A 24,729-nucleotide genomic window follows, 5' to 3' on the forward strand; every position below is an offset into this window, starting at 1 on the left:
ATAATTGTGAAATTATGAAAAAAAAAATAATAATAATATATATATATAAAAGAAATAAATAAATTACACTGAAATAAAAAGGGGTGATTGATTTGAACTCTAAAGTTTTACGAAAACAAGTAAACTGGCTAATTTTTTTTAACATGAAATTGAATTGGATAATTGTGAAATTATGAAAATAATAATAATAATAATAAATATATATATATATATATATATATATGGAAATGTTCAACACCCTACACTTTCCCCTAAGCTTTACCAAACGTGATTTGTCCTACATGGGTTAAAAGTTTTGGAATGGGCTGATTTTTGGTGAGGATGATCTCCTCACCATAGAGATCATCTTCACCAAAAATCAGCTATAGAGATCATCCTCATCAAAAATCAGCCTATTCCAAAACTTCTAACCTATGTAGGACAAAACACGTAGGGTGTTGAACGAGACCCATATATATAGGGAAATGTTTAGCAACAAACATTTTGGCAAAACATTTTTCAAAACATGGGTTAGAAGTTTTGGAATGGGCTGATTTTTGGTGAGGATGATCTCTATGGTGAGGAGATCGTCATCACCAAAAATCAGCCCATTCCAAAACTTCTAACCCCATCAAAACATGGGGCTAGAAGTTTTGGAATGGGCTGATTTTTGGTGAGGATGATCTCCTCACCATAGAGATCATCCTCACCAAAAATCAGCCAATTCCAAAACGTCTAACCCATGTAGGACAAAAATGGTTGGCCAAAATGTTTGGTGCTGAATGGGACCCATATATATATATATATATATGGGAAATGTTCAGCAACAAACATTTTTCAAAACATAGGTTAGAGATTTTGGAATGGGCTGATTTTTGGTGAGGATGATCTCTACGATGAGGAGATCATCATCACCAAAAATCAGCCCATTCCAAAACTTCTAACCCCATCAAAAATGGTTTACAAAAAATTGACGGTCCACGATTTTTCAACTTGTAAACTGGGGCTAGAAGTTTTGGAATGGGCTGATTTTTGGTGAGAATGATCTCCTCACCGTAGAGATCATCCTCACCAAAAATCAGCCCATTCCAAAACCTCTAACCCATGTTTTGAAAAATGTTTTGCCAAAATGTTTGTTGTTGAACGGGACCCTATATATATATAGGGTCCCGTTCAACAACAAACATTTTTCAAAACATGGGTTAGAGGTTTTGGAATGGGCTGATTTTTTGTGAGGATGATCTCTATGGTGAGGAGATCATCCTCACCAAAAATCAGCCCATTCCAAAACTTCTAACCCCATCAAAAACAATTTACAAAAAATGGACGGTCTACAATTTTTCAGCTTGTAAACATGGGTTAGAAGTTTTGGAATGGGCTGATTTTTGGTGAGGATGATCTCCTCACCGTAGAGATCATCCTTACCAAAAATCAGCCCATTCGAAAACCTCTAACTCATGTTTTGAAAAATGTTTTGTCAAAAAGTTTGGCATTGAACGCTACCATATATATATATAGAGAAATGTTCAGCAACAAACATTTTGACAAACATTTTGGCAAAACATTTTTCAAAACATGGGTTAAAAGTTTTGGAATGGGCTGATTTTTTGTGAGGATGATCTCTACGGTGAGGAGATCATCATCACCAAAAATCAGCCGATTCCAAAACTTCTAACCCCATCAAAAATGATTTACAAAAAATGGACGGTCCACGATTTTTCAACTTGTAAACATGGGGCTAGAAGTTTTGGCATGAGCTAATTTTTGGTGAGGATGATCTCCTCACCGTAGAGATCATTGTTACCAAAAATCAGCCCATTCCAAAACTTCTATCCCATGTTTTGAAAAATGTTTTGCCAAAATGTTTGTTGCTGAACGGGACCCATATATATATAGAGTTTGTAGTAGAAACTTGGCTGGAGCGGTATAACCATGTGTGCGTGCAACTGTAATCGAGCTTTAACAGCCTAGCAATCCCAAAATCAGAGACACAAACCTCAAATTCCGAATCCAATAAAATGTTTTTGCTTGATATGTGTCGATGAATGATAGGTGGAGTGTAGTCATGATGCATATAAGATATAGCATGGCCAACACAATTGATGATATTCACTCTCTTACTCCAATCTAATTCCATTGCTCTTCCCTAATTGCAGAGAATTTTATCTAGACTGTCCCTTTCCTTATATTCGTAAGCCAAAAACGTGTGTCGCTTGTGAGAGCAAAAGCCATAAAGTTTCACAATGTTTCAATGTCGAATTTTCTATTAAAACCTGTATTTCATTCGCAAAACTCTTCACATCGTCTAACTCTTCATCTTCCTGTGTACAAAGCTTCTTTACAGCTAAAACATGACTTGATAACTCTGCCTTGTAAACTCATCCATATCCTTCCCTCCCTATGCAATATTTGCCATCATTATCTTCTGTGGCTTCAATGATGTCTTCGTATGCAACCCTTCCATCATAATTCCATATTGATTTCAATTTAAGATTGTGATCATATCTTACACCGTAAGATTTGATCTCAATCAATTTAAATTTTGTGAATAGTGTGATCAAATAGATCTCCAAATCATATCAATTTTCGATTTAGGATTCTAATCCAAATCAATTTTAGATTGTCATCTATATAGCTTCGGAAATCTTCTTGCTGCAAAATGTTCCAATTAAACACATGGAAACGAATTGTCTTAAAATTTGGTAGTGTTGCAACGAAAATTGAACCTTGAGCATAAAGTTGAGGTTAAGATAATAAAATAAAAAAATACAACTAATTTTACTTAAGGATAAATATATCATTGCAGCATGTAAAATCAATGAATGGGTAGCACCAACAATGCATAACAGACTTTAAAATTTTTGGTTGAAGCTAAGGAGTATCAGCTCATGGAATAATAATTCAAATTTGCAGATAAAAGTTGACAGAAAATAAACCAGTTACGGATATTGACTCGTGCTTTCAGAAATGATACCTCAACACGGATATCACATAGCGCTTTAAAATTTTTGGTTGAAGCTAAGGAGTATCTGCTCATGAAATAATAATTCAAATTTGCAGATAGAAGTTGACAGAAAATAAGCCAGTTACGGATATTGACTAGTGCTTTTAGAAATGATACCTCAACACGGATATCACATAGTGCTTTAAAATTTTTGGTTGAAGCTAAGGAGTATCTGCTCATGAAATAATAATTCAAATTTGCAGATAAAAGTTGACAGAAAATAAGCCAGTTACGGATATTGACCAGTGCTTTCAGAAATGATACGTCAACACGGATGTCACATAGCGCTTTCAGAATCACCACTTGAGTCATCGGATCAAGTGCCTTATATACTTCAACCTCTGTCCTTAACAAATTAACATAAGAAAAATGTCAATTTAGTAACAAAATCATATGCCAGTGCATTCTCCTATGTTAACCCAAAATGGGTGGGTATGGGTATGGATGCAAGTGTCAAACTTGCATTATTTTCTTACAGAACTTGCCTACATCGTTAACATTATAGTGCTTCTCATATTGTTCTAATTTTAAAATATTTTTTCAATATAAAACACTTGGCCACAGTTGAGCCATATCCAACATGTACCTCATACCCATGAGTCCATTATGTGTACAACAAATGTGCAGAGTTGCTCACCCATGCGATGCAACGATAGGTATCTCTCCATCTACAACATGCAATAAAATAGAAAGCTCATGCTAACTCAAAACTGCCAAAGAAAGTCAATCACATTCACACTGTTTCATTGTGGAAAGACAGAACCTAGTAGTGCAGGATTTCATACCCAATGCCACCATTCTCTTAACTTTCTGCATAACACTGTAACCCAAGTAGCGCGGCCCAACGCCATCCAGGTAACAGGAGGAATTGCCTATAAATCATCAAAATGGGATTAATGTGCACATCAGTAATAGTAGCACTTCATTCATATTATAAGCAAATTGCATTTACGTTTCATTATCAAAATAAGCAATTATTAAAATAATATAAAAAAAACCCTTAATTGGGGAGATTACACTGACGGGTGGCAATAAAAATGGAGATGCAAAAACTGGAAAATGGCACCACATACATACATCTTAGGTAAATGAGAAACCCACAACCAGACAATGAGATATCTATCTGTCCTCCATGGAAGGATCAACATATTAAATAAAGTATGGTGCATTGAAAATATAGACAGGCAATATCAAAATGCAGAAATCAAATTATAACAAACTAATGATATCAAAGCATATTTCTACAAGTTCTACCAGAGCATATTTTTCTCCTCCAGATTAATCAACCAAAACAATTTGAACATAGCAATAAAAGACTAAATCCACGGATCATAAGTGGTAAGGGCGTCCTGAAAATGAAGAGAGGTGAAAACCTCAGGTGCAGAAAGTGACAGTGATAATAGTTTCAGATTTACACTCCCCACAAATGTGAACGATCTACAAACTTACAAAGATTCGGTCTCCTAAATGAAAGAGATTATTCTTCAACTATATGTATATATATATATATATATATATATATATATATATATCGACTATTAAAATCCATCTCTCCTATGCAATTGAAAGCTCTAGAACCCTTCGCTTCATTTGAACATAATTACAAAAATATGGTTTAAATTTTGGATTTTGAGCTTGGGTCAAGGTTCTTAAATCTTTTAAATTTCTGAAGAGAATTTTTCCAAATTCTAACAACCTGAGAAGAAAAAAATAATTGATTTTGAACTCAACAATACAAATGATAAAAAGTTGCACAAATATCTACTTCAGACATGCAAAAGGGAAACGAAAAGCAATATACAACCACAATCTTCAATTTCTGAGAAAAACTCATTTCCCTATTGGCACTTAACTAAGACAAGAACACGTTAACGAAAATCGTCATAAACACACCAAAAAAGTAGGAAACTTTCCTCTAATGCATGAACTTCAATTACCCAAAAAACAGAGTTTCATAAACAATTGGATTAAAAAAAAAACCCAAACTTGAAATATAAAAACATGAACTTAACTAAGACAAGAACATGTTAATGAAAATCATCACAAACACACTAAAAATGTAAAAAATATTTCCTTTAATGCATGAGCTTCAATTACCCAAAAACAAAGCTTCATAACCAATTGGATAAAAAAAAACCCAAACTTGAAACAAAAAATATTAACTTAACTAAGATAATAACATGTTAATGAAAATCATCACAAAAACACTAAAAAGTAAGAAACCTTCTTCTGGTACATGAACTTCAATTACCCAAAAAACAGTTTCATAAACAATTGGATGAAAAAAAAACCAAACTTGAAACAAAAAACAGGAACTTCTCACTTCAAACCAAAACACCAACCTTTGTCAAAGGAATGTGAATGTCATCCAAAGTGTAATTCGGTGTGATCAACGCAGTTTCAAGCTCCTCTGCCATAAACTCAACCGAAATATTCAAAAGCGGCTAAAAACCTACACCAAACAAAACCCATTAACTCTAACACACCAAAATCATAAAACCAACAATAAAAATCAAAATTTTACAAAACCTACAAACTCTAACACACCAAAATCATAAACCCAACAATCAAAATCAAAACTTTACAAAACCAACAAGCTCTAACACACCAAAATCATAAACCCAACAATAAAAATCAGAACTTTTTTGCTTCTCACATGTAGAAAGTTAAGAAGAGAAGCCAACTCCACATTGAGCGGAGATTCCATCGCGGCAATTGCAAAAGCGACGAAGGTGGGTTAACAAGCGGTGTAATTATCTTACTACATTGCTTTTGCTGCTCTTGCAGCTCGGTTTTCTCTTTCTTGGTCGGACCGGGTTTACAGTCAATGGTCGGGGCCGATGGATAGAGACGCGCGGTGGACCGGCCATACACGCGCGTGGGAAACGCTCTTTTCTTGCGCTGTTGTGGCTGTTGTTGTTGGTGGTGGTGACGTGGAGTTGCTTTTACGGCTAAGATCCCTCAACGGGGGCCGTAGCTCCGGCGTCTGAGGCATCGTCGGACATCTTCGAGAGATCGCTAGGGTTTCAAAATTTTCTCTAAGGGTATGTTTGGTAACACTTCTGAAGTCTGAAATCTGAAGTTTGAAATCTGGAATCTTGTTCTGGAAAAGTTGTTTGTTTATAATTTATAAGAGCTTCTAGTTACAAACAGAATTTTAAAACATAATGATCATTTTGACAATATTACCCTTCTGTAATTATAATAAATTGTTAACCAAAAAACATGCATAATGAAACCATCTACATATTTAATTTCAATTCCTAACAAATCAAACAATCCAAAAGTATTGTTTTCAAATTGAATTCTCATTCAAAGTACAAAAACAAATCATTAATATATAAAATAAAATAATGTTTTTTTCAATTTTCTGTTTTTCGTCTCTCTCATTTATATTATTCTCTCTCTCTCTCTCTCTCTCTCTCTCTCTCTCTCTCTCTCTCTCCAATTTATCAAAACCAAGAAAATACAAGAATCAAGTAAAACACAATAACCAATTAAACAAATCATACACTCTAAAGAGTCCATCCAAGGACCAAGGAAACAACTCATACACCCTAAAGAGTCCACCTAGGGACTAAGGAAACAACTCATACACCTAACAAAACCTATCTATCTCTCTTTCTTTCTTTCTCTCTCTCTCTCTATTCGTCTAATAACCCAACTTTATGCAAGAAGAAAAACAAAAAAGATAGAAGGAAAGATAAAGAGAAGATGGAGAGAGAAATAAGAAAAGACGTTGAAAATGGTTCGATTTCTCCATAATGGGTTCGGCTGGTTATTTGAGATTTTAGGATTTTTGTTGAAGTTTTGATTTTTGATTTGATTGTTTGTTAAAGTTTTGATTTTGGATTTTTGTTGAAGTTTTGATTTTGAGATTTTCTCAATATGAGATTCACATGCTATTAATCAATCAATGAAGAACAATAGAGTAGTAAATGCACATACCTTTGTAGATCTTGACAGCCAAATTAGACATGAAAGAGATATAGAAGAGAAAGGAGAGGTAAGGATTTAAAGATTTTTACAAAAGAGGGATAAGTGATGGAAATAATTATTTTGAGGAGGGTATTTTAGGTATAAAATATTTTTTCAGATTTCAGAACTTCGTCCAGCAACTTTTTATGGCTGATTTTTTTCGATTGAAAATGTCTTCTTGTTCTTAAATCTGAAAATAAACAAACAAGATTAAGACATCTGAAGTCTGAATTTTAATGGTAGACCACCTCCATTCAAACTTCAGAAGTGTTACCAAACACACACTAAGGAGAAATTAAGCGATTCAGTTGGAGACTGAAAACAAGGAAGAGAAATCGAGTTAGAGACGAAGAAGGACAAAGGTGGAATTTTTGTAAAAGATGGAGGGCATGATGGACAAGTGACACAACCCATTATTACCACATGTATGAGTTTGGTTATTTTTTCAACTTGAGTTAGTATTTGTGGTTATTCTTTTTCTTTTATTTTTAATTGTATTGGATTGATATGGTAGTACTAGTAGTATTCTTTTATTCTAATATCAGGTGGATTGATCGATCTGGGACATTCATCAGCATGACTCAAATAGGAGCATTGGATGATATCAATTTTATGATTATTTTATTATGTTAAAAAAAAAAATTAGATCATGAGAATTGAAATAACAGGAAAGGAAGAGAAAACTATGATATTTTACAAATGTGAAAGATCGTGAGTTTAATAGTTCAATTGATCATAAACTAAGAGAAAGTCAATTGAGATGATTTAGACATGATTAATAAAAATGTATTACATCCCATTCACATGAAAATTTCAAATTAAAAATCCTAAAAGAATGAGAGGAAGACTTGAAAAAACTTGGACATTGAAGAGAGTACAAGTAGACATGAACGTACTTGCTAGCATAATGAGAAAAATATATGATTTTTTGAAAAAAAAAATGTGATTAAATTATAATTTTAATAGTTGTCGATTAAACCACAAATTTTTCAATCAAATTGAAAAGTCTATTTTTAAAAAATCACAACTCAATGATTTTTTTTTTGAAAGGGATTATAAATTATTTTTAAGTGTTATTTTATATTTAGTAAATGAAATATGTTTTTTTTTTTTTTTTTTGTACATTTTAAATACTCAAAAAATGTTTATATTTTTAAATTTATCCAATATTTTCTTGATTTTATCCAATTTTTCTAAAGTTATGAATGTACTCTCGTTAACTCAAGACTTGATTTTGGACATAGTAGAATGAAGAAACAAGTTTCATTTAATTAACTTTAAATCTTTGGGATAAAACTTTGGGAAATGTTCAGCAACAAACATTTTGGTAAAATATTTTTCAAAACATGGGTTAAAGGTTTTGGAATGGGCTGATTTTGGGTGAGGATGATCTCTACGGTGAGGAGATCATCATCACCAAATATCAGCCCATTCCAAAACTTCTAACCCCATCAAAAATGGTTTACAAAAAATGGACGGTCCACGATTTTTCAACTTGTAAACTGGGCCTAGAAGTTTTGGAATTGGCTGATTTTTGGTGAGAATGATCTCCTCACAGTAGAGATCATCCTCACCAAAAATCAGCCCATTCCAAAACCTCTAACCCATGTTTTGAAAAATGTTTGTCAAAATGTTTGTTGCTGAATGTGTATGATTGCAAAGAAAATATTTTTTCTTGATAAAAATATTTAGCAAGCAAATGATCATTAGAAAAATAAATTTTTAATGTCAATGTTTAAGTGCACAAAGGGAAATATCGAAAAGAGTTATTTTTAAAAATTTTGTGTAATAATAGAGTCGTGATTTTCTTACTCTCCTGACACAATAGATTTTTCCTCGGGATACATAAATACACATCCCATAAATATGTGTTGTTGTCATTGTTTTTAAACTCGGTTTCACGTCTCGTCTCTTTTAGCCTCAATATCGAGTTAACTTGGACGATATGTCTTGTCTTGTTCGGTATTGAGATAATGATTTTTAATCATTTAAAAAATCTGAAAAAATTCAAAAATAATTCCTATTAAAAAATGAAGACCAAACAAACATAAAATTAAGAAAAAAAAATCATAATATACCTATATATATATATATAAAATAAATTTTCAAAATATGAATTAGAAGTTTCTAATTGAGCTGATTTTTTGTGAGGATGATCTCTATGATGGGAAGATCATCTGGAAAAAAAAATTAGTCAAATCTGAAACTTCTAATCCCATTAAAGTGATTTAGAATGTGGACCATCGATTTTTTTGTCAATTTTTACCAATAATTTGTAAATCACTTTTGATGGATCTAGAAGTTTCAGATTTAGCTGATTTTTTGTGAGGATGATCTTCTCATCATAGTGACCATCCTCGCAAAAAATCAACTCAATATAAAACCTCTAACCCATATTTTGAAAAAGCTTTGTTTTTACATATATCCCTTGAACCGCCCCCTATATATGTTTCATTTTCATTGTTACATATGTTTCATTTTCTTTGTCCAATTTCGTCTTGAATCGGATGATGAAAATGAAGTTTTTTCCCAAAACCTTACTTTTTTTGTTTACTTGGTTTACAAGATGAAGAAAAATCGATTTTGGTGAAAAAATATAGGGTTGAGAATGTTTAACTCGTTTGTCTCGTTTAACTCGGACGAGATTTTGAAAATCTCGTCCGATACATATCATTTGTATTGCGTTTTATTCATTGCTATTAGGTATCATTTGGTTCGGACGAGATTTTGCAAAATCTCATCCGAGACGTCTTACTTATCTCACGATACGTGGACATCTCAAATAGGTTTGTAAATTGGTCTCGTTCAACCTCGATACCTAGTTAACTCAGGCGATACGTCTCGGTCTCGGATGAATTTTAAAACGATGGTTGTCGTGTACCCCAAGAAAGAAAAAAATCTATCACTATAGCAAATTCTAGTTATAGCGACGGCGCAAGCCGTCGGTATAACCTACAACAAACGTCGCTGAAGCCTTCAACGACAGCCAGCCTAGTTGTTGGATGACGTGTTGCAAAATGAAATTTAGGATTTAGCGAGGGCCACTGGCCGTCGCTATAGGGTGAATTTATTTTAAAAAAATTGCTATTCCCACACAAACTTTTACTAATGCCACACCTACCATGGTAATTAATAAAAAATAGGTGTAGCAATAGTAAAAGTTGGTGTGGAAATAGTAGATCTCTTTTTTCTTTAGAGGTTTATAACTACGGTTATGGCCGTCACTACAAATAAAATTTAAAAAAATAAAAAATTAGTGTTATTTTACACATGCACCCTCACTTCTTGTTGAATATTGGAGATTACCGCTATATTTTTAAATTGATGGCATACTCTCTCACACCTTGAATAGTGGAGATACCCCTATTTTTAAATTGCTAACAGCCCCTTTGACCCCAGCCACTACCATGAAAAGACCCAAATGCCCCTCGTTGTTTTCAACCTGTTTTACAAGCAATTTGCACCTTCTCTAATTAGTAAACAAATTCACCTACTCTGATTAGGTCTCTTACTTGCTACATGATGAACCTGAACTCAAATCCCGAACCGAGAAGTCATTGTCCTTATAAGAAACGAACTCCTCATTCAAGTTCGTCGAGCAACCCTGCATTTTAGTGACGACCAAATCCATCACCCAGCAACCTGCACAATATCAGTTATATAAACAGATATCACATCGATCGTTGAGGTATCTTTGCATCTTATAACTATACCCTCGAGACTTGCTGGTAGGATACACTTGCCCCACTGGCATCCCGTTGAGCATTCCTCTGTACCACTCCGATACACTGACGGTGTTGCCTTCTTTAAAGTACCTACCACACAAGCCGAAACAACAACTTCAGTTGAGGTTAAATTAATCCAATTGGATCAAGTTTACTATACTTGCACTATAGATAAGTCATAATGCTTACCCTTCATAAAAGTGCATTATAAGGTAATGACTCGGGAGGTTCATCTCTCTCAACTACCTAATAAATTCTGGAGACAAGCCTTTGTTTGACGGGTTGACATCAACAATAGACTCATCCACATAAGGAGTCACCCTCACACCATAGCCAGTCTTAACCAATGAGGTATAGAAGTCGGCTACATGCCTCTGCCAAAACGATATAAAACAGAAAGCTCCAATCAAAATACAAAGCCCAAACAACTGGAAGCATGTAAGAGGCAAGACTTTCGCCCATGGGTATATAACAATCTAAAACAGTTAGTAAATAGATGGCTATAAATCATATGGTCGTAACAAAAAATACTCCTACATTGATTCAAATGTAAAATAAATGATCAAAAATACCAAAACATGTAATATAAGGCTTGGGTTCCATTGGCTCAAGAAAAATGATTCAAGAAAAAAAATACACAATCACGACTGTGTAAGTTCGAAATATAATAGCAAGTCAAGAAAAGTATCAATGGAACATGAGTATGTATTATGAGGACAAACAAATCTTGACTGTTGGGTTACGCGTTTACATAATTAAAACCTGTGTTTGTTCTTGAGTCAATTATATGATTACCTATCAAAGATGCTGTCTCCTAATAAGCACCTTTTAGGTGTTCATACAGATGCACTTATGATTGCATTAATTGTACTACGATTCTTGGAAGCAAAAGTCCACAGCAGTTCCAAAACTAAGAATATCAATTGACACAATTCCAGAGACATTCCCTGATCCCTGATTTGAAGAACCTTTCAACAATTGGTATCAGACATGTAAAGATTATATTTCATTTCCCGGTTCAAATTGTCAAAGGAATGTGCAGTACAATAAGCTAATGGATCCAAGTGGCTAATTTCCTACCCCACTCTGCATAATTTTATAATAGTGGATTTCATAATTTTTGTGCTTGTGATGTGTTTCATTTTTGTTCATCATAATCATGTTATGGTCCTAGGATCACAATTTTCGCTTTGTTACAGTTCCTTTTAGCTACTAATACTAATTCAATTTCTAAACCAAACTAGTATAAGAGACCTTATGGTAATTGTGGACCATGTTTTTAGTTGATTGATTTAGTTTTGGACTTCTTTGTAATTTAGATTTGGTTTTTTAATCAAATATCTTTATTACAGGTACAAAGAATGGCTGATGAAACTGGTCAGGATTTCAGCAGTCAAATTGGTTCTTTGGAAAACAAGTATCAACAGGTATTTTCTACAAGGTTCTGTTCTACATTAGTACTTACTAGAAGTAAGAAAGACATTATTTTCATATATTTATTTTTCTGAATGTGAATGGTAGTTGGAAATTAGAACTACGAAAAGTAGATAGAGTCCGGCTTAATCGATCACTCTCTAATCTGAATATGACTTATAAATTTAATACAAATTGCAAAGATTTAAAGGGGGTGGAGTCGTATGAACCTTGGCATAATTCACTATTTTACTTCTCCTAAGAGACATTTATATTAGGAGTAAATTAGTTTTTCCCTTTTCTTATGTTATTTTTATGTAGCTGTAGTTGTTTATCATGTACAATAATATCAGTACAACACTTTTGAGTTTGAGGAGAGATTCGTCTATGGCTTATCTACGTCACGGGCTCAATGATTTTCTCCCAAAATCTGAGAAAAGAAACATTTGCCATGACAGATAACACATTTAACTTCTATATTTTTATCCAGAAGTATGAAATAAATATGCATAACAAAAGGAACATATAACAACTCTATGACCCAATGCAATGGAAGTCCAATGCTCAAACTGTCCCACTATGCAGTTTCTTCTTAGTTTTCTCCTGATTTTATCAAATGATTCAAGAAAATTTTATTTTCTTTAGCGTGTCTGCTTGAAAATTTTCTTAACTACAACAAGGACACCCCTTCTTTATAAAAGAAAAAAATGCTATGGTGCACATGCCAAGTCAGACAAAATTATGTCTCTGAATCAAGTACACCCACATAGACATACATAGGAAGATTTATCTGTGTGTGTGTGTGTGTGTGTGTGTGTGAACATATGTAGACATGGATGAAGATGTTTATTAAGTGGATATATGCACCTGTTATGAATAGGATCAGGTCCATTATGAACTCTTCTCTTGCTCATGTTGATGGCATCCAAATCTGGATAAACAACATGCTTCTCTCTTTCTATCTCCTCCATATACTTGAAATTTCCTGTTCTGGGTGTTGTTGCTTTAGTGTATCCACTTGTTAGGACCCCAACAAACAAAATCCCAATAAGCCTAACAAATAACCATGAAAATTTAGTGTCGTCATATGCAATAACCATTGGATTGCATAAAATTGTACCATAATTGCTGCTAATAATGTCTAACAGTCCTTTTTTTTTTTATGCATAAAAAGGCTCTTCCTGGAAATGAGGGGAACTTTATTATCTGTCCAGAATTGTTGCTATTAATGTCTTGCTATTAATGTCCAACAATTTTATTTATTTACTTTTACTTTTTATTTTTTTTTCCAACATTTCTTCAGAAATTTTTGACAAAATGAGTAAGCATCACAAAAGATATGGACATTGGTACAGAGAATTAAGATACAACCTCTTCATTTTTTTCATCCTTCCTAGAAGACAAGGGTACTAAGCATTTCATTTTTAACAAACAACCTCAAGACAAGGGTATTAAACATTTCATTAAAATATAAATTTATCTCATAGATGTTCTGTTTTAACACATCAATTTAATAAAACTATTAAAATCGATATTAGCAAACCAATAGTAAAGAATCTTAAGACTTAACATGTAATGAACAAAAATAAATGACTCCCCCAAACTTTTAATAAAGATGAAAGCTACTCATAAAACAACTATCTTGAAGGACAACAAATTTATATACCTTCTTTAGACATTATCGGCCCTCCTCAAGACCCAGATTGTCAACAACGCAAAGGAAGATAAAAGAAAGTATGTCTGCATTTGCCTGAAGAGATGAAGTAGAAAGGATTAATAACTAGAAATTTAAAGTAGAAGTTGAATATTTGGCAAAGAAGAAAGCATGACGATTTAGTGTACCTCAATCTTTCTTAAGGTATAATATTTCTTCAAATATCCAATACTCCATATGGATCAGTTTTTTATGTGCCTATCATTATTATTACTATAGTTCAAGCTCTTAGTGTGTGTTACCTAAATTTAGAAAGCAAGAAAATGTTTTAAGAAGAATTATCTAGCTTCTAAGAATGGTTGGTAGGCCACTTCCTTGGATGATTAAGACAAATCATAAACAGTTCATTTTTGTAATGGCTAGGATTTTCGCTCAACGGCCCATCCAAGGAATGGGCGAAAAGTAAATTGCTCGATTTATAACCAATTGTGCACATCCATTGCTGTACTGTGGGATACATTGGGACAACTTGCTTACAAAGTGCCCAGATTTCCTCTTAGAAAACTATTTCAACTGGCACTCAAACAAACATGAAAATTTAAATTAAATAAAAATTTCACCAGAGTATGTTGTGCCCGTTAGACTATACAAAAGTTCTTAACAATTAATGAAGCTTTGCACACTTGAGCTTCTTGTTATCAAAAGAATATATAATCGAAAATGAAATTTGAAATGATGAAATTTTGAGGAAACCAACCAATTACAAGCAAGAATCCAACACCTAAAAATGAGCCTAAACTAAGGTTTTTGTACTATTTATAACCCTAAACTCCCCAAAAATGATATAAAAAACCAAAAAACAAAGAGTACGAATTATTGAAATCGGTTACCAATATTTTATAAGGTGAGATTGAAACCTAGAGAACAACAACCTGAGGGATTGAGGCACTAAATCGAGTAATTTTTTTTCAATTATAAGTCAAAGGTGTTTGAATCATTAAAATGTATTCAATTGAGGTCACTTCTACATGAAATTGAGTAAAAAAATATTGGTATTGTTGTAGATCTAAACGAAGAACGGGAAGGTATAGCAGATCAAAATGCTTTTTTTCTTTTTTTCCTTTGAAAGAAACAAATCGAAATGCATTTAAACCATAAAGTACACTTGTGCCCTAGATTAGACGAATATAGAAATGATAGAACATAGAAATCAGAGACTCAACGATTTCTCTACAAATCGCTCTAGCAAAACACAATTGAAGAAAAACAAAGCATAAAGATCCATCAAAGCATTTTCCCTATTTTTTCCACTCTGAATTCAAAGAACATAGTTTCAATTTCGAGCGACATTAGCTTTCTCTAGACAAAATTCTTTCTTAATGGAATGACTTCTCATGAGACAGATCGTTCATAGATTGTGTGAGCAGAGACAATCTCAATCTCGAAAAGCAAATGAAGATTTAAATAAAATTAACAGATTTGAACACTATTTTATAAAGTTAAGATAAAATTGTTCAAATTCAAACAAATTTAAATCAATTATGAACAGATTTATACCTCCAAACAATCTCTTACAGTGAGGAATCGCACTTTGAATCCTATCTTGTTGCTCCAGCAACAAATCATCACATCTACTCTAAGATTCCTTCTGCGAAAGTCGCTATCGTTGCATTAGGGTTTCCATTTCGAAGAAAAAGTAAAAAATATGCAACCATGAGACCAAGTTTTGATTCTGAAACTTGCGTAAAAAATGGAGTAGCAGAACGAGTTTTGATTCTGTAAAAAACTGAGATTAAAGGAGATGATTTAAGAGAGTACGCAACCACGAGACCACGATCAAGAGCAAAGAGAGAGAGAGAGAGAGAGAGGATGAGCTCTTCTTCCTTGTTTCCGGAGTAACCCTACAAATGTGGAAAGAAGAAAAGAGATCCAATTAAAAATGCGATTTTAAAAACACCCATCACATTTTTTCATCACTAAAAGATGGATATAATGACGGTTTATATGTGGTCGTCGTTGCAACTCGTTGCCGTAGAAACAATTTCCTGTAGTGTATGATTCTAACACATGCATGCCATGTACGTAGAGTATATCAGAGGGGGAGTCTAGAAATCATTATTCTAAATAATATTATGATTATATTCGTGCTAACGATAAACTCATTTTCTTCGAGGATGGTGTGTGAGAGAACATTTTCCACATGAAGAACAAATTATTTTCTGGGAAAAAATGTTTTTATTATGAAATAGTGCTACCATACACCTATATTTTGCATTTTCCAAGAAAAAACATTTTTCTATTGATTTTGCCCTATGTTCTTACATTATTGACCAAATATTCAATAGTTGAAACTCCAAGGTCAAAAAAAAATATTATTTCATTCAGAACTATGGGTGGAATAAGGACTTAAAATCATATTCATATATATTAAAAAAAGGGTAAAAATTCCCGGAAAGTCCAAGGCAGGAAGCACAAATTATTGACCACTAGGAAGTCAATGGATTGAACTGGGCCACAGAAGTGCAATCAAAGTTGGTCCACAATAGTTTGGGCTTTCTAAAGAAAATTAGTCCACTTGGGCCGAGGGTGTTGTCCTGGATATAGATCAAATATTTAATTCCAATAAGGATCCAATTTGATAAGCTTAATCAATTATATTATAGAATGTTTAAATAAATGTAGTTTATCTATATTTTTATATCAAAAATGGATTTTTATCGCATCTCTCTCTCTCTTTTGCTATATTTCTGTTTTTTGGTTTAGGGTTTTATATGATCCTAATCATAATTATAAACAACTGTTGAAATTGTTTGAACGAGTGTTACAATATTTTGTAATGTTGGGATTCTAAATTCAGCCAAACCTTGGTAACCTTAGAAGAGTGTGTTTTAATCTTTAATTGGGTGTGTCTTGTCTCATATCGTACTTATTTTTTTTCCCTCCTTTGTACCAAGCATAGCTCTCTCTATATTGGGCATCAAACATTCGAATGAGGGTAAAAATACAGGATTCCAAGATATTTTAAATGTTTCATAGGGATTCACGTCATTTTTAAAACCTTAAAATACAGAATTCTTAGTGATTGTATATGTTTCATAGTGATTTGCTACATTTAAATCCCCTGAAATGTCACTCCATCTCGACCATTCGTTTGATAGAGAGCCTAAAAGTTGACTAAGGGCGTGTCTTAAAACATCTAGTTGAGTGTGAGAATTGAACTTTCAAATGTTCAAGTCTCGAAAGTTCAACACTCATAGTTGAAGGTAAATGTTGATTTAAACTTCTATGTTTGGTAGCCGATGATGCAAACTCTATTTTTTTTTTTATAACAACATTGGCATTGCGAAGAGCTTCAATTCATCATTAAGAGACAAAAGGAAAGTTATAGGGTTATGGTTCTAGACTAATTGCTTGCATTCAATTCAAGCATCTAAAACCTAGGGTTAGTAATTAGAAGACTTTGTATTTGTAGGCAGAAGATCAAGGCTAAGGTTTCAAAAATCAGAAGAAGAAAAAAAAACCCTATTTTCAAGAAGAATAAGAGATAAGAGGGGAGCAACCCTGTTTTAGGTTTCCAAAATAAAAAAAGATAAAGAGAAGAAGGAGAAGAAGAAGAGGTGGAGGAGAGAGAGAGAGAGAGAGAGAGAGACAGGGAGAGAGTCCTGGGCTGAGAGCTCGAAAGTTGTCGACTTTCATCCTTTTCGATGAATGTTGAAATCCTTTAAAAACGCAAGTTGGAGAGTTTGGTGAATTTCGAACTTGTGTGACTAAAGTTTTTCAAACACCAAAATTTCAGTAACCAGCGTGAGTTGCAAACTCTCTCATGAACCCTTGACTTTCAAACACACCATAATATTTTCTTATTTAAAAAAAAAAAAAAAAAAAAATACAATCTCAATCTATGTTTAAAGGTGTTAATTGAGTTCAATGACTTGCTAACCTAGCCTGGCATGTAGGGGCGGTTTTACAGTCGGGGCACTTGCCCCCACGAGAATTTTCAAAGTCTATGCGATAGATAATAGTGGCAGATAAAAAAATCTGTCACTATTTCCCTCACAAAAATATTTTTCACTTATAGTTGCCACCAAAAAATTATTTCTACTCTTCGTTGCACCCACATGGGCAAAATCCTAGCTCCGCCCTGTAAAAATCGGGCCATGCTTAGTATTTTGCAATCTATTAAATCCCGTCGAGCTGGAGTTTAATAATGTCCAACCCATTAATGTATTTTAGATGTATATTTTATGTATGAGGCATGATAATATGATGCCCCACTATGACACATGCTCCCCTACGCCCCTATCACAAAATCGTAGATCAATTGTCTCGGGATACATAAGAAAAAGATTTGTGATTATACGTATCCCAAGGCAAATGATCTATGGTTCTTTGATGATAATGTGTGTCAAAGAGAAAGAGGGGGGGGGGGGGTTCATTGCACTTTATGTATATATGATTTTATAACAAAAGGTAATTAAAAAGATATAAATAATAAGTCTATTTGATGCGTAACCATTTTTCCATTAGGACAGATATAAGACACAGTTTTTGTTAAAAACACGAATTTAATGATTTTTAAAAATACACGAATTTATTTATTTTTCTATAGAATATCAAAATCAACTAAGCTCAGTCTGAATCTATTAGGGTCGGGCTTAGGCATAACCAATTTAAGTCCAATAGGAGTGTAGGGCTGGGCTCAACGAAGCCTGGCCCGAGCCCATCCATTGGCAGCCCTATCTATGTTTGATATCGTGCTTTAAAAATTGGGGTGAGATCGAAAAAGATTCCTAAATGTTCTATACAAAATGTATCCCTATAAGATAGCACTAATCCCTAGAAATTTTGTGTGTGTGTGTGTGTGTGTGTGTGTTTTTTTTTTTTTAACTCTCATCTCAGTTGGCTACATGAAAAGAAGCGTCAAACTTTAAATTCAGTTCGAATTTGTATTTAAGGGAAATTATAAAAATTAATCTATTAAAAAAAATATAATTTTACAGAATTTATCAAGAGGAACAAAAATCAGTCTTTAAATGATTGAATTTTTTTTATTAATTTTTTTTTTTTAAAGTCAACAATTATGACTATTTTTTTTTAACACCTTTAGGAACGTTTTTTGACTGTTTCTAATGTCCAGTTTTTTTTACCAATTTTTCAAAAAAAAAAAAATATTATTTATTATTTTTTTCTCAAAAAAAAAAATGTTAAATATAATCCCCCTAAATTCAAGTTTATTTTTCTAGAAAAAGCCTGGCTTTAGTCGATAGGGCAAGTCAATATAGATGGCCGCTGTGAATTATTCAATAGATGGCCACCTCTCATGTGGCACACTTGGAGGGCAAAAATATGACGGTTAATTTTCGAGTCAAAAAGCATATGGATCCGTGTTGGAAATGAGCCACTTCCATCCAAGAAACACTACATCTTTTGAAGAACAAAGCTCAATGAGTAGGTGAGGCCCATTAGTACAGGAGGCACTAGGTAGGGCCATCATTATTTTCTTTTTTCGTTTTTTTTTTTTTATATAAATAAGTCTATCATTATTATTATTATTTTTATTTTTATTAGTTTATAAACTTATGACTAGATTTTTTATTAGTTTATAAACTTTTGAACAACATCAAATTCGTAAAATTCTCCGAATAAGAGACTAGCCGATTAATTTGACAAATTAATGAATTAATTTAGACTTATCTATCGATCACGAACAAGATAGGGTTTTTAGGGGATTGAAGAATATGGATCTTGGTAAGAAATTCAAAAACATCATTTTATAATGAATTTATCCGAACTAACTGAATTGAAGGCCTACCAAATAATAACTGAATCCGGATTTTGTTACTTACTAACTGAATTTTCTTAGGATTAGGATCCGTATACACATAAAGTTACTTATAAAGCTACAACGTGTTTTGTCTTATATGGGCAAAAATATTTAGAATGGACTGATTTTTTGTGAGGATGATCTCTATGGTGAGGAGATCATCCTTGTCAAAAATCAGCCCATTATGAAACTTCTAGCCCCATGTTTACAAGTTGATCCCCTCACTGTAGAGATCATCCTCACAAAAAATCAACTCATTTCGAACATTTTTAACCATATAAGACAAAAATATTGTAATTTTATGAGTAACTTTATGTGTCTACGGAACCCGATCCATTTTCATAAATTTGGTCGAGGTTTTCAAAATATTGGTATGAGTATCTTGAATTTTGGGACAAGTAGGCTCGAAGGATGATTCACATCGACCATCTCGCCCAATAACTTATGAGTAATTCCCCCCCACCTCCCACCATTGCCTCTTGACCGGGCCTTCTCATATACTAATTGAAAATGACCTAAATATCCTTTTTTTTTCAATTTCTAATAAAAAAAAACCTTTAAATTTTTCCTTAAAACCATTCATCTTCAACTATATAAATAACCATAGTTTGCCCCCACTACAAGAAAATCCTAGCTCCGCCCTTATTAGTCACGAACGAGTTTTAAAACCATTATATGAACACATGATTTTAAGATTAATGTTGGAGTGACCTCAGTGAAGGACATCTTGATGTGATGGCGCGCACATGCCCATAGATGCATTTTCTTCAAGATATGAGTAAAATGCATCTACGGACATGCGCTCCACCACGTCAAGGTGTCTCCTGCTGAGGTCACTGTAGCACGATTTTGATTTTAAAATTTGGAGCTGGACCACTAGGGTGAGTGGGTGACACATCTTTGAGCCCTCCAATCGAGATATCCAATCATTCCTCACTTGATTTGTCACACAACTCAATCGATTTGTCACACAACTCAATCGATTTGTCGACCAGAATTGACATTTTTACATGTAAATTCAATCGCAAATTATGTATTTGCAATTTATGTAGAATAAGATCTTATGATCGAGCATCTCTTAATAAAATTTATTTATTATTAAATATAAATATTTATTTAAATGAGTCGTACACACAATCTTGATGGGTGCCGAACAAGATTGGAAGTCGAAATTTTTTATTGGATATATATATATTTGAAAGATCAATGTGAGTTTGATTATTAATGAATCCTTGAAATCTGCATTGTTCATTTGTAAGACAAAATCCAATTTGCCAAATCTGTACGCCAATGAAAATCTTGTTGAAATTACGCTGTTACGAATTTAAAAAAAGAATTTCACAGTAGACGAGGATTGATGGTGTGCAAGCCATTCAAGATGGAGAGCATTATTCACTAAATACAAATACCCAACACCACTAATAGACTAATTACAACAACTGACCCAAACGCCCTCATCTTCAACTATTACCAAAAAAAAAAAAAAAAATCTAAAATCATTTCAAAACTAATAATCTTCAACCCATTGGACAAAATTCATACCTCCATGAAATTTTCGATAAAAAGATGAAGAGCTTTAACAATGAATTAAAGATGAGGTTCGCTAAATTAAAAATAATTTATCAAAATCTTGAAGAGTTTGAAGATAATCAGTTTTGAAAAGAAAAAAACGAAGAGATTTTAGCTAAATTAGTTTGAAGACCATGGGTATTAGGTCATTTTTGTTAATCTCATTAAGAAGACTTAGGTCAAGGACTCAAGGGTATGATTACACTTTGTTAATCTCATTTTTGGAATCTTTTTGTTTGCACTTTTCACGTGTAACGGGAAAATCACTTTCCGTCTTCGCTTAAAAACTCGGTCAAAGTCAAAACATACCCCAGTCCATGACACTTACATGGGGTTGGATCCTCATTTGGAGAAAGAAATGTCTACTTCTTGCAGATTGGCTGTTGTCGAATATAATAATTTAATTGGCACTAAATGAGGTGTCAATTGCTTTAATGGATCTGATTATTTTTCACTATTATGGGCAGTTACGAATAATAATTTCATACTATTATGCTACGCAATTAAACACATTTTTTTTAATAATACCTTTTTACATTTTACCTTTTAGTGCGAAGATAAGGGTATATTAATCTTATCAATAGATGAGATGATATGTCAAACTGAATTTTAAAATCATGCGCCAAACATATATTGGTGATAAATTTAGATGGTGCTTGAGGTGTAATACCTCGTGAAGGGGAGTGGATCCTCTGTAGCATGTTTCCTCTGTAGCTCTAACCAACGGTTGAGTGTATGCCACATCATCAAGGAGGTTTCATCCAACCGTTAATGTTTAGGAACTTATTGACCGTCCAATTTCAAACACTAGATTAGAGCCCCAAAAAATCTTTTTTTGATTTTATTTTTTTTCAAATATGATATAAACCATGAATCCAAGAGATATGTGTTATCTTTATTCAATTTGATGTTCTATGGACTATAAAAAAAAGGAGCTGCAGGAGAAACGCGTCAGAGGATCTGCTCCCCATGTGAAGAGGGGTTTGCTAATATGGTGCCATGTAGACTTTGGAGTGTTATATATGTCACGTAGGAAGATCATGTTTGTTGATGTAGCGACAGATGAAGAGTATTCTCCTCATAATGATGTCATGGCCAACATGATTGTTGACATGGTGAACCAGATCGCGGTGTCAGGCACTAATTACGTGTGTGGCACATGGGAGACAAGGTCACCTAATAGCATATTGTGGTTGGAAAAGGAAGGAACCAACGACTGACTCTATGGATAGGGAGACTACGAGAAGAATTCATATTATAGCTAATAAAAAGGAAAAATGGGTTCCAACATGTAAAGGACCTTATCTATCTATTTCAAAAAATAATTGAATTCTTTTAGGATGATCCGACATGTAGTCATATTTAATCTCTGTGAACAAGAGTCCCTACATCTAGGGATTTATGTGACAAAAAACTAACAAGAAATACAAGATTTACATCATTCGACTAAGCCTACGTCCACATTAAAAATTTAGAATACCATATTATTTGCCATTATACATCAAATTTCCCTGTGATCTCAGATTGGGCATTTTTTATGAAATATACCCCTTAGACCTTAATTCAAGATAACTAACCCAACAATCTCCCATTTTAATTATGAGGGATCATGAAAAGAACGATTTCTAAATCACGCTAATCTCCTTTCTCGAATCCTGCTCCAACCCGACGGACTCTTCCCCATGCCATAAAATTACCCACGAATAAGAAGAACAATAATGGGAGGTCGCTAACCAATTTCTCTTACCCAGCCCTTCCACAAATGTCTTGTATTCTGTTGGTGGTATGCTGAGTTGAGGAGCCTTGAGATCAAATTTTTTAGGATTTCGAAAATGACAATTATGTAATATTTTCTTTAAGGTTTTCTATTTTGGGGAGATAGAAGTGTTTAAACAACTCCCGGTTTTTATAAATAGAGATCTCTAGGGTTGTAAAGTTCTGAAAGAAAATAGTGATTGTTCTTGATTTGATCATGGACGTAGGCACATTACCAGACAATGTAAATCCTTGTGTTTTTTGTGTAAAATTTTTGTTCTCTTTGTTGCTTCGTTTTCCACAAAAGGTAACTAACCAACTTCTAATAAAACTGTAGAATAGATTGAATTACTATAGCAACTTGAGCAAGTTGGTTCTGGGAATTAGAGATCCAAATAAGAAATCATAAAATTTCGTAGAAGAAGGCAGATAGAAAGGTAGCAATCTTTGGATACAATGCACTTATAATCAAACATAACTAATTAACTTTAGAAATTCTCATAAAATTACAAAGGGGTACATAGTAACTAACTTTTGATACATCTCAAGTCTCAACCAAACAAATCAACCACCTCATTACAACAACTCTATATAAGAAGAAAAAAAACACTTTGCTCTCTCTATAGACTCTTAGATAACAACATCAATTGTATATTACAACATAAAACCTAGTAAAAACAACAAAGAAGATGAGAATCAGAACACGAGTTCCTTTATTAGGACCTTCACGTGGTTCCCAGATGACGAGGAAGCATTGGGACTTGGATTACAAAAGCCGTAACATGTTCTTTGGTGATTGTGTAATTGCATCGACTTGGAGGAACGACTTGTATACACCACTAGTTGTTAAGTGAAAAATGTCCTTTCGATTATCTTCTCCAAATGAGTATATGTAACCCAAAGAAGGGAGAGGACTTCCGGGCATTGAATCACATTTGATCGGTGAGTCAACCACACAATTGAAAGGAATCTTTGTAGAAGTGAAGTTCCTGCTGGTTTTTGGGCTCTCATCACCTGCCCATAGATCATGAGCTTACAAATCTACGTACAAGTACCTACAAATCCATATATGAACAAGACGATTAATTAACAAGTTGATTCAAGTCCATGTGTTAACCAACCAACTACTCCAAGGGACCGATCTGTTTGAGAGGGAGAGAACTATGAATATAAGAGGGTCATGGGGCTTAATTGGGATGTGATACACCTGGGAGTGGAGGAAAATATACACTAAAAAATATATAGAAATTGAGTTGTGATTTTCTAACGCTCCCTCTGACACATGCCCCCTTAAGTGGCACGGGCTAGAACCATAGATTTTTCCCTTGGGATGCACAACTGTACTTCCCCATAAATGTGTGCTGTTGAGTATCCCGAGGAAAAGAATCTATGAGGGCTACACTCTGCCAACTCCATAAATGTCATCAAGGGGTGTGTATCAGAGGAGGGCGTCAGAACATCATTATTCATAGAAATTTTAAGAGCCAAACTGATGATGGGATTAGTTTACTAGGGAAACAAATGAATCTTCAATCATGAAATACTTTTTGTTGATTATCTTCGATTGGAAAAAATAAAAAAAATCATGATCTCCTCAAGAGGCTTTGAATGTCGTTTAAAAAGAGGATTCCCCCACGTAAAATTACCTTCTTCATTTGCATATAGTACAACAATAGATTTGAATATTACGAATCCTCCCACTAGGAACCACACCATATTTCCCCAAACATCTTACCTTGGAAAGAATTGTTTGTATTTAAATTGGTTAAAAACCAGGTGGATCAAATGATAATTTTCTAAAATACAGTTGTTCCGGTTGGACCACAGG

General features: G+C 33.6%; 1 protein-coding gene, 1 long non-coding RNA gene and 1 pseudogene across 6 annotated transcripts in view; all 3 read right to left on the bottom strand.

Moving 5' to 3' along the window:
- Positions 1–1,850: 1,850 nt before the first annotated feature.
- On the bottom strand, positions 1,851–6,958 carry LOC147394930 (uncharacterized). 3 transcript variants are annotated; one of them, XM_086453389.1, is made up of 5 exons: positions 5,746–6,958; positions 5,326–5,435; positions 3,769–3,855; positions 3,621–3,651; positions 1,851–3,324 (listed from the first exon to the last, which is right to left on the bottom strand). In XM_086453389.1, the coding sequence occupies exons 2-5, from the start codon at positions 5,398–5,400 to the stop codon at positions 2,861–2,863; spliced, it is 657 nt and encodes a 218-aa protein (XP_086309515.1). In that variant the 5' UTR covers positions 5,401–5,435; positions 5,746–6,958; the 3' UTR covers positions 1,851–2,860. The 3 variants fall into 3 exon arrangements, 2 of the variants coding, with proteins under 2 accessions (XP_086309515.1, XP_086309514.1); XM_086453388.1 differs by having other exon boundaries at positions 1,855–3,324; positions 5,640–6,958; XR_015181329.1 differs by lacking the exon at positions 3,621–3,651 and having other exon boundaries at positions 1,856–3,324; positions 5,640–6,954.
- Positions 6,959–10,101: 3,143 nt separating this feature from the next.
- On the bottom strand, positions 10,102–15,843 carry LOC147394931 (uncharacterized). 2 transcript variants are annotated; one of them, XR_015181333.1, is made up of 6 exons: positions 15,311–15,843; positions 13,766–13,849; positions 12,967–13,152; positions 10,876–11,060; positions 10,675–10,776; positions 10,102–10,603 (listed from the first exon to the last, which is right to left on the bottom strand). It is a non-coding gene; the product is annotated as an uncharacterized LOC147394931 (long non-coding RNA). The 2 variants fall into 2 exon arrangements; XR_015181332.1 differs by having other exon boundaries at positions 10,102–10,776; positions 15,311–15,840.
- Positions 15,844–23,372: 7,529 nt separating this feature from the next.
- The window catches only part of LOC147394932 (HIPL1 protein-like), a 36,779-nt pseudogene continuing 35,422 nt past the window's right edge, over positions 23,373–24,729 (bottom strand). The window contains exon 6 of the transcript XR_015181325.1: positions 23,373–23,956. The product of XR_015181325.1 is annotated as an HIPL1 protein-like (transcript). The remainder of the gene's footprint in view (positions 23,957–24,729) is intronic.

This window comes from Akebia trifoliata, chromosome 9, assembly GCF_017979445.1.
Source record: "Akebia trifoliata isolate Shusen 1 chromosome 9, ASM1797944v1, whole genome shotgun sequence".
NCBI lineage: Eukaryota > Viridiplantae > Streptophyta > Magnoliopsida > Ranunculales > Lardizabalaceae > Akebia > Akebia trifoliata.

Excerpts from the sequence above, each read along its gene's own strand:
- LOC147394930 (XM_086453389.1), bottom strand. The coding sequence starts at position 5,400 with ATGGCAGAGGAGCTTGAAACTGCGTTGATCACACCGAATTACACTTTG. Across the intron at positions 3,856-5,325 it reads TTCACATTCCTTTGACAAAG|GCAATTCCTCCTGTTACCTG; the intron begins GTTGGTGTTTTG and ends GATGATTTATAG. Across the intron at positions 3,652-3,768 it reads TAAGAGAATGGTGGCATTGG|ATGGAGAGATACCTATCGTT; the intron begins GTATGAAATCCT and ends TGCATGTTGTAG.